Raw genomic sequence first — 17,273 nt, forward strand, 5'->3', positions numbered from 1 at the left:
CCTTCCGGCGTCGTGGGTGATCGAGACTTGCTCAATTGCATCCCGGTCGTCATAGGAAGGTTCCCCTTCTTGGAGTTGATCATCTTTGAACCTCTCAAGAACCTTATCCAAATAAGACTCCCGACTAAGTGATAACGTGCGTCGTGATCTATCTCGGCAGATACGGATTCCCAAAATGCGCTGTGCCTCACCCAGATATTTCATCTGGAAATGGTTCTTCAACCATTATTTAACCGAAGATAGGAGAGGAATGTCATTCCCAATCAAGAGTATGTCATCGACATACAATATCAAGAATACAATCTTGCTCCCACTCGACTTGATATATAAGCATGGTTCCTCGACCGATCGAGTGAAGCCATACTCTTTTATCACTTGGTCGAAACGATGATTCCAACTCCGAGAAGCTTGCTTAAGTCCATAAATGGAACGCTTAAGCTTGCATACTTTCTTAGGATGCTCAGGATCTATGAAACCTTCGGGTTGCACCATGTACAACTCTTCCTCCAAATAACCGTTTAAGAAGGCGGTTTTCACATCCATTTGCCAAATTTCATAATCATGAAATGCGGCAATCGCTAAGATTATCCGAATGGAACGTAGCATGACTACAGGTGTATAAATCTCATCATAATGCAATCCGTGCACTTCAGTGAAACCTTTTGCCACAAGTCGTGCCTTATAGATATCTGGTTGCGCGTCTACAGAACGCTTTATTTTGTAAAGCCATTTGCACTGTAGAGGTTTTACCTTATTAGGTAAATCAACTAGATCCCATACGTTATTCTCATACATGGAGTCCATCTCGGATTGCATGGCTTCAAGCCATAGCTTTGAGTCGGAACAGGCCATAGCACCTTTATAGGTTGCGGGTTCATTACTTTCCAGAAGTAAGACGTCATTCTCCTCGACCATACCAATGTATCTGTCCGGAGGATGAGAGTCTCTACCCGACCTCCTAGGTTCCTCAGGAATATTAACCGTATCATCAGTTGAAGGTACAACTTCCTCCATCTGTTCCTCGGTTGTTGGTTCTAGAATCTCCGACAACTCGAAGGTTCTATTACTCGACTTATTCTCGAGAAATTCTTTCTCTAAGAACGTCGCACTAGCCGCAACAAAAACTCGATGGTGCGACGTTCGGTAGGCGAATAGAAGTAATGACCAAATGTTCCTTTTGGATAACCTATAAAGTATGTCTTGACCGATCGCGGGCCGAGCTTATTCTCGTGTCTCCACTTGACATAAGCCTCGCAGCCCCAAACCCGAATAAAGGACAAGTTGGGGACCGTTCCCTTCCACATTTCATATGGAGTCTTGTCGACAGCTTTAAACGGACTTCGGTTAAGTATAAGAGCGGCTGACAAAAGAGCATAACCCCATAATGAATCAGGCACTACCGTGTGACTCATCATGGATGGAACCATGTCAAGTAAGGTTCGATTTCTCCGTTCGGACACACCATTTAATTGAGGTGTTCCAGGTGGAGTTAACTGCAAAACGATTCCACAGTCTTTCAGGTGTTGATCAAACTCATTTGAAAGATATTCGCCACCCCGATCTGAACGGAGTGCTTTAATCTTTCTACCCAGTTGGTTCTGTACCCTATTATGGTATTCCTTGAATTTATCAAAGAACTCACTTTTATGCTTCATTAAGTAGACATATCCGTATCTACTCAAATCGTCCGTGAAAGTGATAAAATATCTATAGCCATCTCTAGCGGTAATTGACATGGGTCCACATACGTCCGTATGTATGAGTCCTAATAGGTCACTAACGCGCATTCCAACACCTTTGAAGGAAATTCGAGTCATCTTGCCAATGAGACATGATTCACACGTGCCATATGTAGAAAAATCGAATGCGGGAATAGTCCCATTATCGACGAGTTTCTTCACGCGTTTCTCATTTATGTGTCCCATTCGACAATGCCATAGATAGGTTTGATCTTTGTCACCAACCTTTAATTTCTTATTATTCATGTGTAATACTTCCGTGGTTTGATCTAAGATGTAAATTCCATTCATGGAAACTGCTTTGCCATAAATCATTTCATTAAAAGAGAAAATACAACTCTTATCCTTTATTGAAAATGTAAAACAGTCTTTAGCAAGTACGGAAAGAGAAATAATGTTCTTAGATAAACTGGGTACATAGTAACAGTTATTTAAAAATAACTCAAAACCACTAGGGAGTTGGATTACATATGTTCCCTTCGAGGCAGCAACAACTCGTGCTCCATTCCCGACTCGCAGGTCCACATCACCTTTTTCGAGAGGTATGATGTTCTTTAGGCCCTGCAAATGATTACACAGATGAGAACCACAACCGGTATCAAGTACCCAAGTTCTAAAACTTACATGGTTAATCTCAATCATATGAATATAAGATGACATACCAACAGAACGACGCGGCTCGCCTTGATGTCCTCACGGTAGACGGGACAGTTCCTCCTCCAATGTCCAGTCTTGTGACAATGGTGGCACTCTATGTCACCGCCCTTGCTCTTTGCCTTACCCTGTGAGCCACTAGTCTCACCAGGCGCACTCTTACCGTTTCCTGGTTTCTTAAACTTTGGCTTACCTACAGCTAGGTCGCCATGAGCCTTGCCCTTACCTTTACCTTTGTTGTAAATCGTGAGAACATCCTGCTTCATGCTCCCACTCAATTTCATATCCTTCTCGGTCTGTACGAGAAGGGAGTGTAGCTCATGAGGACTCTTTTTCAAGTCATTCATATAGTAGTTCGCCCTGAAAAGGGCAAAAGCATTGTGAAGAGAATGAAGCATTCGGTCAATGACAATGCTCTCACTGATTTTACAATTCAGTGCCTCCAGCTTCTCGACATTCTCAATCATGTGAAGAATGTGTGGGCTAACCGGTTGGCCTTTCTGGAGTTTCGCATCAAAGAAGCGACAGGTATGCTCATATGTAATGATTCTCGGTGCCTTTGAGAACTCATTAGTGAGCGTGGTAAAAATCTTGTTTGCACCCTGGGCAATGAAGCGTCTCTGCAAATTGGTTTCCATTGCAAAGATGAGTACGTTCTTTATCGCACCCGCTTCCATAATGAAATCACTATAAGCGAGTGACTCGTTGGCTCCTGCATTTGGGTCTGGGTTGACCGGTATTGGATCAGTTAAGTACCTGAGCTTACCGTCAGCAATGGCAGCATTCCGTAGTGCCGCCTCCCAGTCCGCAAAGTTGGACCCATCATTCTTCAGTCGCGTGGACTGATTCATTTGGTCCATGAACACTTTTAGCCAGGATGAACGATCTAGTGTGGCACTAGGCATTGGGATTGAGTTATTTCCAGCCATTTGTTGTAAGAGTATTATCGAAAATAATCGTGTTCTACACTGCGAAAGAAGAATAAAAATAATAAGCATGTGCATCGTTTTGATTTTAAGTCTAATGAACTAATGTCATAACGCGAAGACTCAAAACATTTACACAATTAACCTCCCTCAAGAATTATATAAATGATCCCAAGACTCAATTCTCTGTAAATTGATAAGCTAACCTTTTAGCTAATTCTACCATTAGAATTCTTGGTCGATAAATTTCTGTAAATACTATCTTTAGTCCATCATAATCACGAGAAACTCTTCGGACTATGATGTTGAGGTAAACTAAGTCAACACAACTACTTACACAACGTAGAAGGGGTCATATTAGGCCTACCGACGAAGAAGGGATTCATAGATGTTTGCCCTTATAAAGACTAATCTCAATTTCCGTTTTAGAGGAAGATCCCATCAACTTTATTTTAATTCATTTTAAGTGAACTATAATCTAGCATGCGAGAATGAATAAACTAAGGTGATGGCTTATAGACTGTGACATCTGCATGTCCATGAAAACTAACATACAACCTATATGAGTCAATTTTCATGCATTTTAGTAGTAGGTGGTTTGGTTTTAGGCGGAATATGATGCATAAAACTAACATGTGAATGAAAAGCAATAAGAACGAAAACGTAAAAACAGTAAAGGTCCTATTGTGGCCTATCCTATCAAAATGAACAATAAATACAAGTTTGGAATCCATCCTTGGACCCAAGAAGCTTGTCTTGATGTTCCATCTTGATCCATGTAGCGGGAGTGAGCTCCAATCTCCATCTTTAGTCTTCTTTGAAATTACAATAAATAAAATTACATAATTGACCTATTTATTACATTCAAATTTCAAAACCCAAAACTAAAATAAAGGAGATTCGAGATCTCATAATTACATAAAAAAAATCATGTTTCCTTCATTACGAAAACATAATTTGACTAAGGCCACACTAAGTATTACAAATTACAACCGATTGCAAAATTAAATACGTAAATAAAATCCATTCATTCGATTCATTCAACAAAATTAAAAGCATCAACTAAAATTAAATTAAACATACATGACACAATTCCATAATTATGTTGATTAATTTATCCAAACCACCTATTTAAATTAAATTAAGTGACAATTCCGCAATTAATCACATTAATTTCATTCTTAATCCATATTAAACTTGTAATATGAATTCTATCCGTCAAAATTTTAAACTGCTTTAAAATAACTAGGTATCTTTAAATTGTGAACCTTTTCGCAATAACTAATTGGCCAAAAACAAAAATAAAACTTTTATTTTCTTTGTTTGGTCTCGGCAAAACCAAGCGAACAAGGTAATTTTTTTTTTTTATTAAAACCTAGCTCACGGCTGGAAAAATAAAAACTGCCCAAAAAAAAATTATACGGCATTTGGGCAAAAAACAAAAAAAAACTTTCCCCTTTTTTTTTGATTCGGCAATTTAAAAAAAAATAACCCAAAACCAGTTTTTTTTCACGGCAACCCTAAAAAAAATTGAGCCGTCAAAATTATTTTCCTTTTGCGGCATAAAGCCCTAATACAAAGATTGATGAAGAACAAAGTTTACAGTTGCTAATAGAACATGGTTTAGCAAGTGAATTAACAAGCATGATTAATCTGATATGCTAAAACTATATAGCAAAAACAAGTTCTTATATCATCAACATGACGATTATATTTGCATTTTAACTTAAATCTGCATTAAATCAAAATCTACCAATTCTTCATATGATGATTTTAACTGGTTAAAACAATGATATGATATAAGGAAATTGGAAATAAATCATCAAGCAAAAGAAAAACGAAGGGAAAAAAAAAAACAGGCCGAATTAAGAAAACTCACGGCCAAAAAAAATTTCAGCCGATTTTTTTTTTTTTTTTTGGGAAATATGTCAATGTTTACATACAAAATTTATGAAAATCATCAAAATCAAAATTCGTGGCCTAGTGCTCTGATACCACTTGTGGGAAATAATCTGTATACTTCCCTTTATATTGAAGGATTATAACGAATTTAACAGTGATGATCAAAAGTCATAAACAAAATACATAAACAAAGTATAAAGGATTCAGAATTAACCTTCGGTCCTAGCAAAATTGGCTTAAGAACAATATCAAAATTGATATTCGCCTATCAGTTGCACCCAAGACGATATGAGATATGCCCTATTGATTGTGCTAGAATCGATCTAAAATTTTCTGTAAAATTTAGTTGTTTTGTGTTTTTTTATGATGAGAGAGAGAGGCTAGGTCAAGAAAAGAATTAGGGTAGAATCATTCTCTCCCTTTCTTTCTTATACTGACCGAATTATGGAGTCAATTAGGAAAGAATAATATCTTTCCTAATCTCGTCCCAACTGACCGAAATAAGGAGTATATCTCCTTATTTTTGGTCTTTCCAAAAATATATAAAATGTGTTGAATTGTCATCTAGTGAGGATCGAACCCATGACCTCTTGGTATGTGTACCCTCACTATTACCACTATGACACACTCATCTTGTTGATATTAAATATAACTGATTATATTTAATTACGAATTAACAGATTAATTCGTCCAAGCTAACATTACATATATTTAATTAAATATAACTTATTATATTTAATTTACGAATTGACAGTTAATTCGTCTCAACTAATATTATTTATTTTTCATTAAATAATTATCTCATCAACACATTGACTAACTTTTTAGTCATTTTGGGCATCAATATGATTATATTTCTATAACCATATTTCTCAAACACATCCTATAGGTGTGACCTTTAGGGACCAGTTGATCACCACCATCTGTATGATAATAACGTCAAACTTTCTAGCAAGCCAACCGTTATTAGGTAAACGTTAATCAACTGATTAAATATACGAAGTATACCCTTGTGAACCTGTAAGAGATTTACAAATGTTATCACACTAATTTGTGGAGGACACAAGCTCCAACAAAGACCTGGTCAAGTTATATAAGAGTAAGTCATGTTCACCTAGGGTGTTGATGAAACTGGACCTTCAGAAAGCCTATGCTTCAGTAGAGTGGTCCTTTGTTGAAGATATGCTTAATATAGTTGGCTTCCCTACTCAGATAGTGAACATCCTGATGCAATGTATATCTACTCGCTCTTACTCTATTTCTTTGAATAGGGAAGTTTTGGGTTCTTCAAGGGAAATAGGGGTTTAAGGCAGGGACATCCATTGTCTCCTCTGATCTTTACCCTCTATTTGGACTATCTAAGCAGAATAATTGAGGTGGTGCAACAGCATAAGAATTTTAGGTTTCACCCTCTGTGCAAAAGAATAAAGATATCTCATCCATGCTTTGCAGATGATTTAATTATGTTCTGCAAAGGGGAAAGAGTATCTATAAAGCTAATGATAAATTCATTTGAATACTTCTCTAAGGCTTCTGGCTTTATAATGAACAGGGGAAAATCCAATACCTATTTTAATGGAATAGGTGAACAACTAATAAGAGAAGTTGAGTTGGCCACTGGTATGAAAAGGGGAACTATACCATTTAAGTACATGGGAGTAAATGTGTCACCAAAAAAGACTCTCTATCATGGACTGTTCTTGCTTAGTTGAGAGGATAATTGATAGAGTCAATGCTTTGGGAGCTAGGAAACCTTCCTATCCAGGGAGACTAGTACTCATTAAATCTAAACTTAGCTCTTTACATAGCTTTTGGGCACGAATTTTTATTCTTCCCAAAGCTGTGATTGATAAGATTGAAGCCATTTGTAGATCATTCATTAGGCATAGAAATGAGAAGAAAGAGAGCCCCCTTTGGTATCTTGGGACACAATTTGCAAGCCTAGACATCAAGGAGGGTTGGGAATTAAACATTTTCATGCTTGGAATATAGCTGCAATAGGTAAATACGTCTGGTGGGTTGCAACTAAGGTTGACCTCTGGGTGCGTTGGGTTCATTCCGTATATATCAAGAGTGTGCCATGGAAAGACTATAAGCCTACTGTCTGTACTAGCCGGGCATGGAGGAAATATGCCAGGTGAAGAACTCTTTAAAACATTATATATTTGACAGACTTGGAGCATGATAGAATTGCCTTATTCTGTAAGCATTGGATACAAGTGGTTGGTGCCTGATACTGAGCAGGTTGACTGGTATGCCAGGGTGAGAAATAGGTGGCTTATTCCTAAACAATATTTCTGTATCTGGTTGATTGTGCAAAAAAGGCTTTTAACACAATATTGAATGCTTAGGATGAATATCATTACTCAGAATTGGTGCTTCATGTGTGACGCTAAGGAGGAAAGTCGTGGACATCTGTTCTTTGGCTGTGAATACAGCATGAGATGTTTGAAATTGGTTTCTTTATGGTGTCAGGTGCAGCTTCCTACTCAGGATTGCATTGAATGGTTGCTGAGATAGAGGCAGAGATCAGCGTGCAGGAAACAGACTATTGCTTTAATTCTGGCTTGTTTAATGTACCATTTGTGGTACTGTCGAAATCAATGTACGGTTAAAGGCTTGTTGATGGGGCTTGATATGCCGGTTGAACGTATAAAAATAGAGGTCATAATGAGATTAGGATTATGTAAACCAAGGTGTAACAATGCTAAAGTCCTAAATTAGTTAGAACAAATTATGAGGAGTAAAGGCTACTTATCTATGATTCATGCCTCATATAGTATGTAATGGGATATTTTGATCTTATTAATGAAAGCTTACATTTTCCCAAAAAAAAAAAAAAAAGATGTGGTAGAGTTTTAAAATTGAAAAAAAATCTTGTTGATAAACTTACTCTTAACTCTTCGGTGTCCTCCCAACACTTGGCGTATGAGCAACCCGTCTTTTCTACAATTATTTTTCATAAGTTGACATTTATTTTATTAAAAATATATATTATGAATGATTCTTGAATACGTACATAAAATTTACAGTTTTCTATGTTTCCATGACAGTTATTTATCCTTTACTTTTTTTTAGTAGAATTTCAAACTAAATAAATATTGATAGGAGCGAATGGTGTATTATCAAATTCTCTCCATTCAACTCCAACCTACCCATCTACTTTTTATACATAATTTATAAGTGGATGAAATATTCTAATTTCTTTCCAATATATAAGAGAAAATATAGTAATACGGAATCTTATTTAATTCGATTAATCATTAAAAATATCAAACTTTCATAATTTTTTAAATAAATAATGAAAGATAATAACTATATAAAATGTGAAATAACATGCGTGAAAAGGTAAATAGGGAGGTTAAAGTTGAAGGGAGGGCATATTATTTTTTATATGTTTTTTCAAATATATTTAAGATTAATTTAAAATATTAAGAGTTAAAATTAAAAGGGTTTTGATAATTACTACATTTGTACTATACTGTCTTAAGAACTACTCTCAAAATAATTTTCCTTTAAAAACTACTCCTAGTATGTTTGTTTTTTTTTTTTTAAAAAAAAACACTAATAAGTCTCATCCAAACCTCAATAAAACTCAATCTCGGCCATTATTTTTGAATTTTCATATTAAGTTTACTTTTTATTCCTTTAACACTACCAACACTACCGTTTGCCAATCATTTTGAGGCAAAATCACTTTAACCTAGCTTCACCTAATTCACCTATCTAAGGTAAAAAACAATTTGCTTAAACTTTATCAAAGTAACTAGTTAAAGGGATAAAATTTAGTATTTAAGATGGAAATTCAAAAATAAATGGGTAAGATTGTGTTTTATTGGATTTTGATGAGATTTGGTAGTGTTTTTAAAAAAAAATCAAACTTATTGGTAGTACTAGTTTTTAAACGAAAATTATTTTGGTAGTAGTTCTTAAAACAGTGTAGTATAAAGGTAATAGTTATAAAAAAACCCAAATTAAAATAATATTTCCCACATTCTACTTTTATTCACTCTTTTTTTTCTTTTAAAGTTTTTTCCAATTTAATTAACCCTTTTTAAATTTGGTTATTAAATAGGAATAATCCATCCTAAGTCCCTCATTCTTATTTTAATCCACCTGATGCGACGGGTCGTTATCTGCCATCAAACACATTTATATCCAACTACTAGCATAGCAAGTAAGTCGGAGTCGAACCCAAAGGACGGTTGTATTCGAATTGTTCAATCTAATTGTAGTTGCACTAGGTTTGTCATAATTGATTTGAGTTGATGGTTCTAAACTAATGAAAGCAATAAATAGCAAAGAAAGGTAAAACAAGCAACAAAGTAAAGGATGTAAACAAATGGTAAAAGACACTAGAGGATCATGGGATCACAGGGGAATCATGGTAAGATATCATAAATGGGTCACATAGATGCAGGCAATTATTATTGTTGGAATCGAGTTAGCTTATACTCCCTCCATGTTTGATTATTTGACGTTTTACAATTTTTTTTTTTTCACTTTACTTGTCGTTTTACAAATTTCCACACCATTACTACACCCAATTTCCCATAATTCATTTAATGAGTGCAGTTTTTCATTTTTTTTATTCTAAACCATGTGATTGGAGAGTTATAAGATGAGAGAGGATATATTTAATGCAAATATTTATGATGAGCACGTAATATAAGCACAACTAGTTTGCCTTTTCAATTTTTAAGGTAGTTAATGCCCTCTAATTAATATTATTACTATTTTCTAAACAGTTTATTTTCTAAACAATTTCTTAATTATTGTGCTAAACCCTAAAACGTCAAATAAAAAAATGGAGGGAGTATCTTACAATTCCTAGAGAGTTTTGGGTCTCGGAGCCGAGTCGGTCACAACTTTACAACACCTACAACGAGTTAATTCTCCCTATTCAACTATATGCATGGTCTAACAAGCCTTGAGTTAGCTTATACCTTACAAGTCTTGTTGAAAAGATAAGAGAATCATGCTAGGTTGTCAATCAAGCATTTCATCAAACATAACATGTGCATAAGTTGAAAGTACAATAAGCAAGCATTCATATGAACTCATTAAGCATATATCTATCCCATAATTACTCCCCTAATCCAACCCTAGCTAAGAGACTACTCACTACACATCATGATTAATATGCTAGCAATGGTGTCAAACATCACAACACAATTGAACATGATGATTAAGCAAGGTAATAAAATAAGAGATTAACAAGTAAATAAAGAGGGATTAAGAAGGTTACCAACTTGGAAAGTAAAGATGAACATAAACAAAGAAGAATCCTTGAATAAAGATGGAGACTTGTCACTTAGTCTTCAAATACATACCCAAGAGATCCAATGTAAATAACTTGAGATGAACAATGGAAATGGAAGAAAAATAGAAGAAACCTTTGATTAATGGTGGAGAGTCATCAATTCCTCAATACAAACCCAAGAATTCTTCAAGTACAAAACTAGATCTAAGTTTGTTTGAGAACTTGATTCCCACTTAGAGGACATAATTTCTTGATTATTACAAATGGAGTTTATATAGTAGGTACAACATTAGGTTTAAGCAAGGGTAGATTAGTAAATAAGCTTAAGTGTCGAATAGAGCCTTGCACGTTTCAAAGGGGATCCGTGGGAGGTAGTTCTGGGCACCAACTCGAGCGGGTTGAACTTGACTCGAGCGGGTTACCTTCGACTGGAGCGGGTTGAGGATCAGACCTTCTTCCCTTGCTTTTACGCCTATGATGCCTTCATATACTCTTTATTCCTATCATTCTTGGTCATCATTCTTGCCTCCTCTTTATAGTAGTCCATCCAAGATCATCGAAAAACTTCTGAATATGCGCGAGAGACGGGAATTCTGCCTCATTATGTCATTAGGACAAGGGAATTTACATCCACTTTATGTCTTTATTTCATACTAAACACTTTTGATTTTGAAAGAGTCGCCACTAAATTTTTAAATGGAATTTAGAAACCAAATTGTAGAGATTTTAAGTTCTTGTGAGATTACGTGCTGGGAAGTTTATTTTAATAACGGTCTTTACTAAATAAAACGATGGCTATTTTGGATATGTATCTCATGCGAGTATGCAATCATTGTTTTAAACCTTAACATGTGAATTTCATTCTATGTCGATTTAATGTATTTAACTTATCAAAGTTATTTTAGCATATGAAGTTCATTTAGCTATTCTAGCAAGAAACAAACAAAGAGAGGAAGGAAAGAGATATTCTTACTCTTTAGAGTAAGATAGATTAACAAACATGTGAATTAATTAAATAAAACATGATAAGATAATCAAATTAACATGCTTTAATAATCAAAGACATAAACTTTAAAAAATTAAGACAAGTGTAGTTCATAAATTCAATCATCATGCTCAAATCAAACTAATTTAAACAAGATAAAATCAATTAAATCAATCAAACATGTTAAACTCGTCATGCGATAAACATATAATAATTCTTATCCTAAAAGAAGACAAATCTAACATACAAAGTCCATCCATCGGCACATCCATACTACTAATCCCGTTCTCCTTCATTCAACAACAACAAGATACAATAAACATCGTTTATTAAAACAAATTAGTTGGTTTACTTCTGTCCGAATCTGAATACGAGGATATGTAAATGAGAAGGGGAAACGACCGACCAATCTAGCGGCTTTCTTTCCCCAACTCAAGTAAACGCGGATTTTCAAATTAGCACTTTAACTCATACTCGTATCTATACTAATTATTTCATAATTAACAATTTATACGATAATAATCCGATGTAATAAACATAATTAAAAGACGGAATTAAAAGGGAGAAAGGAGAGATTTTTATGCACCTTCAACCTACATGTATCGTTGACACTGTCTTGGGTCGTAATCGATCATAGATTTTATCTCGAGGGGCCGTCGTCGACGAAGCAACAAAACAACAACACGTTTTTTGGTAAACCTGGACAACAACTTTCAAACTGCAATTTCTCACTCGTTTCTCGATGAAAATTAGATTTGAAAGATGTTTTGAAAACTAGAAAGAGAGTAGAACATATATATTAAAACAAAACAAGCTCGTTCTAAGGTATTGTTCACGAAAAACGAGCACAAATAGAACTGGACAGACAGGAAAAGCCGCGAAAACAGAGTGTATGACACTATGTTTTTCGAGGGGATTCGTGTGCTCTCAAGGTTCATTTGGCTCGTGAATCTTTATATAAGGTGTAGACTTATGTTATATGGTTAATTAGGAGCAAGAAACTTGTTAAATTCAATAACGGGCCTGGGCCGCACCCAAACGGAGGAGAAAGAGTCCAAAACGTAGGCCCAAGAGGGTTCCACTCTAAAACAAATTGGCAATAGAGGGAGTAGCCCCATGCCGCCAAGGGGCTACTACCTCTATCGCCAATTGGTTTTAGAGTGGAACCCTCTTGGGCCTGTTGTATGTGGACTCTTTTCCTCCATTTGGGTGCGGCCCAGGCCCGTTGTTAAATTTAACAAAACTCGAGTTTTAATGGAGGTTTGATGGATGAACGAAGGGTTGAAAGGAGGACACACAAACTGATTCTCAATTTTGTATGTCAGTATTGTCGAGGGTTTTGAGAGGCAACTAGGGTTCATTTATGGGGGTTGAGGCTTGTTAATGGCAGTAAGATATGTGCAGAGATTAGAGGTATGGATGTATGTTAGAGGGGAGGTATTTATAGTGAGTTAAAGTAGGGTTTAAGAGGGGAGAGGCAGACGGGTTGCTCTGCGCATAGCTGCTGTCCAGCAGCTATTTCGTGGGGTTTTAGGGTTTTACGAGGGGTTTTATTGGTGGTTAACCTAGGGTAATATAGGTAGGATACTAGGGTATGGTTTAGGATTAAAGGGCACGGGTTTAGTAGGTGTTTGGAGTAGGTTTTTGACTCGGGTTTGAGCTGAACGAAAACAGGGGCTGTTTGTGTCGTGTTGTTTGGGACCTGTTTTGGATGGACTTGTGGAAGTGTTTTGAGGTGGGCTAGTTGCTGGGTTGTTGTGGGTAAATTGGAGCACGGGTTGCTGGTGATGGGTTGTGGGTGTGGACCAAGTTTGAGTCGGTTTAGAAGGGCTTTCGATGGACTATGCAAACACGGGTAAGGGAAGGAGTTGGGCTATGTTGGGGGATGTTTGGGACGACATTGGGACGTGGGTATGGGGGTTCGAACTGGGGTTGGATGGGTAGAAACCTTGGTTGGTTAGTATACTCGAGATTCGTGCCAATTTGTAAAGAAAACGGGCTAAAAAACCTAGCTATAATCGAGCTCCAAAATGTGTGATTAAAACACGTTTTCAACTCTCGAAATCGATTTTTCAAATCAAATAACACATTAAAATAAATGATTTTTCAAATCAAATACACTCATAAAATGATTTTTCATATCCAATATTTATTTTATTTTCAATAAAACAAACTTGAGAAAATAAATTCAAAATAATTGAATTAAAACTTTTAATTTAAACATCAATTAAATTAAAAAAGAATTAAAACGTTTAAATTAAATATCATTAATAAATTGCTTCATCGATGACGCCCATTCTACATCGTAAAACGAACCCAAATAGTGACAATGCCAACTAGTGAATACATGTCGTCCTATCATCATCGGGCGTTTGTCGGGTTTTCTATAAATTCCAATATCGACGGATACAGGTATCTACAGAGCCCCCACTTTGACTGAGGCTTGGACAGGGCGAAAGTCGAAGTATACCCCAGGTCCCTCTCGACCTGAGGATTCCGTGGGTCGTTTATAGTCCATTAGACTTGCGTATATAAGCTCGCCAGCCATAATAAGAGATCATGCCTGAAGCTTCGCTGGGGATTAATCATCGGTGGTCATCGACCCATTGAAAAGGTGGTGAGTTTATCCTTATCCTTAGGCGCCTACGTATCCGTTGTGACGGAATCAAACCCGTATCATAGTTCGACAGTGCTGGCATGGATTCTACTATTCTATGCCCAAAATGGAATGGGGTTTTCCAAATGAGGTTACCATTCCTTCAAAACTTTGATTTCAGTTGTGGAGTTCCTCCACTTTGTATTGAATTGGATCGATTTGAATTTGATTTGATTTGGATTGTGGATTTCATCCGTTGATTTTGATAATGGTCTCTGAAGCCAACGGCTTCAGAGCCCCCAGTTGCAATGGGTCTAAAGGCGAAGCCTTTAGAGCCCCCAGTTGAAGCATTTCCTGTTACATTCGAAATATGGAAAACAAATACAATAATAATCATATTATCGTATAAGCACATATTTAGATCATCGATCTTTGAAAGTTGAAATAATTTGATAAACTGAGTCATCGACCAGAAGCTTGGATTTGAAACAACCATTTTTGAAATGGGCCTTAGGCCTGAATTTTGAAAAATATTTTCATGCTGGGGATGTATTACTATTTGGATCATCGATCCTTGAAAAAGTATTTGAAAATGGGCTATCGACCCGGATAAGCATTTTGAAATTGGATTTGAAAATGGGTCATCGACCCGGATAGACATTTGAAAATAGAAATGAAAATGGAAATTTTGAAAATGGAAATGAAAATGGGTCATTGACCCGGATAAACATTTTGAAAATGGACATGGTCATCGATCTTTGAAAAAAGTTTTTGAAATCCCGATTTTCAAAAGGGAAAGGATAGGGTAGACTCAATTTGCATTTTGAAATGCGACAAAAGGATGAGACTCATGATTGACGTGAGCGAACCCGCTACCTTCGAACAAAAATAAAAATAAAAAGCCGTAAGTGTGTACGGGTTTTAACTCAAACATTTTGACTTGATAAGGGTAGAAATGTAAATTAGCCGTTCCGACTTTCGAAATGTGACAACAAAAATCCGCGCAAGGGATGCTTATAAGACAAGACATTCCTCAATTGGGTTTGGATCACCCTATCTATATTTATCCGGACCGTGTTCTTCGACAAATTGGCCGGCCACAAGTGATTCCCTTGATGGAACCCGCCCCAGGACTGCCCTTCAACCTCACTCACTCTCGTTGCCAGGCGTGGCTCTATGCCTGGCACAGCAGGACCTTATGGCGCCTGCCCAAGCTAATTCCCTCGACATGGGTGTCTCCTTCATACTTAAAATAGGTCAAAGAAACTTCCCCCGAAATTAGAAGGAAACTTTATAAGGATGATGTTGTAGACTGGAAGTACTATGCGGAAAGCCTCAAAAATCGAGCATTCTTTGAAATGAAATTAACTGCGTCCGACTCTGAACCCAAAACTGATAAAAACCCTAAAGATGATCCTAAGGTCTCAAGTGTTTGGAAAAGATTGGGGGTAAAGGCTGATGATAGGGCCGACATTGGCTAAGAGGTTGGGTCCCCGACCAAGTGCAAAAGACGGACTGGGCCCGCGTGAAGAAAGTGCAGTTCCTCTAAAGAAACGGGCTAGAGTGAAGATGGGTGAGACTTAGTCTCGTGATGGTTTACATGACTCGGCTATATGAGGGATAGGTAGCTATTATATTATGTTTTATTATTATTAGATGGTTTAGACACTATGGGCTTCGCCCGGAATTATTGAAATAAATAAAGGAAATATTATTTATTAGAAGTTCCCAGTTTTGCATTTAGAATTACATTTTTTCGGTTGTACCCTTTTAAAGAGTTGCCTACATATCTTCTTTTCAACAAAATCAAACCGGGTTCGTAGTTCATAATTCATAATACAGAGACAATGAATGTCAAACTTTGAAACTAGACTCAAATACAAATGCAATCCGAATTTTATTTCATAACATTTGAGAACGAGGTCTTTAGGGATAGTATTTTTTCAACTGGTCCAGATTTGTAGCATTTGAAAAGTCGTTTCCATATAGATCAGTCAGTCGAACCGCTCCTCCTATCAGAATTCTTTTCACCAAATACGGGCCTGCCCAATTTGGTTTAAATTTACCCCTCGGGTCGAGTGGCAGTAGTGCACGAACTGATTTCAACACCAAATCTCCTTATTTGATTTTTCTAGGTTTCACCTTCTTATTAAAAGCCATTTCTATCCTTTTCTGATAGAGTTGAACCTGATACAACGGGTTCAAGCGTCGTTCATCCAGTAAAACCAAAGAGTCATATCTAGCTTGGACCCAATCTCCTTCTGGAACTTGGCTCTCAAGTAATATCCTTAAGGATGGTACCTCTAGTTCTATGGGTTGAACTGCCTCCATCCCATAAACCAAGTAGTACGGAGTTGCCCCCGTGGCTGTTCTGGTTGAAGTTCTATATCCCCACAAGGCAAAGGGTATATTCAATGGCCAATCTTTATAGTTATCAGACATTTTCCTCAAAATGGCTATAAGTTTTTTATTGGTAGTTTCTACAGACCCATTTGTCTGTGGCCTGTATGGTGATGAATTATGGTGCTTGATTTTATACTTTTCGAGTATAATCTCCGTTTCAGCTTAGAAATGGGTCCTGTTATCACAGATGAATTCGTGGGGTATCCCATATCGACAAATGATCTCATTTTGAATGAACTGTTCTACTTGCTTTGCTTTTAGCACTTTATAAGACTTGGCTTCTGCCCACTTCGTGAAGTAGTCGATTGCGACCAAAATGGAACAATGTCCTCCTGACCCAAAAGGGTTGACCTTTTCTATAATGTCGATCCCCCAGGTTGAAAAAGGCCAAGGTGATGTCATGGTATATAGCATAGAGGGTGGTACATGTTGTACATTTGCAAATATCTGGCAATTGCGGCAATGTCGAAAATAATGTCGGCAATTTGCTTCCATTGTGGTCCAGTAATAACCAAGTCTCATGATCTTACGAGTCAACATGTGAGCATTCATGTGGGGTCCACATTTCCCGTCATAAACCTCCTCCATGACTTTGTCGGCTGTCTTTTGATCAATACATCGCAATAAGACACCTTGCGCGGTATTTTTGTATAGTTGCCCTCCATTAGCCTCGACAGACTAGGTCGAGAGCATCCGTAATGCTCACTTTCCCCAAGCATCGAGGTTGTCAAGGTATTCTCATGTGTCTTTGAATTTCAAGATTGATGTGTACCAAGGTTCGATCTCATCTTCCTCAGTGTCATTA

General features: G+C 36.8%; 1 protein-coding gene across 1 annotated transcript; it reads right to left on the reverse strand.

The window, feature by feature from the left end:
- Positions 1-14,314: 14,314 nt before the first annotated feature.
- LOC141601972 (uncharacterized) lies at positions 14,315-16,507 on the reverse strand. The gene is made up of 2 exons (XM_074422280.1): positions 16,208-16,507; positions 14,315-14,419 (listed from the first exon to the last, which is right to left on the reverse strand). Exons 1-2 carry the CDS (start codon positions 16,505-16,507, stop codon positions 14,315-14,317), a joined length of 405 nt encoding a protein of 134 aa, XP_074278381.1.
- Between the last annotated feature and the right edge of the window lie 766 nt (positions 16,508-17,273).

The sequence above is a fragment of the Silene latifolia genome, chromosome 9 (assembly GCF_048544455.1).
Source record: "Silene latifolia isolate original U9 population chromosome 9, ASM4854445v1, whole genome shotgun sequence".
In the NCBI taxonomy this organism is placed as follows: Eukaryota; Viridiplantae; Streptophyta; class Magnoliopsida; order Caryophyllales; family Caryophyllaceae; genus Silene; species Silene latifolia.

What these genes read in the sequence shown, in the direction of transcription:
- LOC141601972 (XM_074422280.1), bottom strand. Translation starts at nt 16,507, where the DNA reads ATGTCTGATAACTATAAAGATTGGCCATTGAATATACCCTTTGCCTTG. An exon ending in AAATGGCTTTTAATAAGAAG is followed by an intron (nt 14,420 to 16,207) that starts GTGAAACCTAGA and finishes CGAATGTAACAG; the next exon opens with GAAATGCTTCAACTGGGGGC.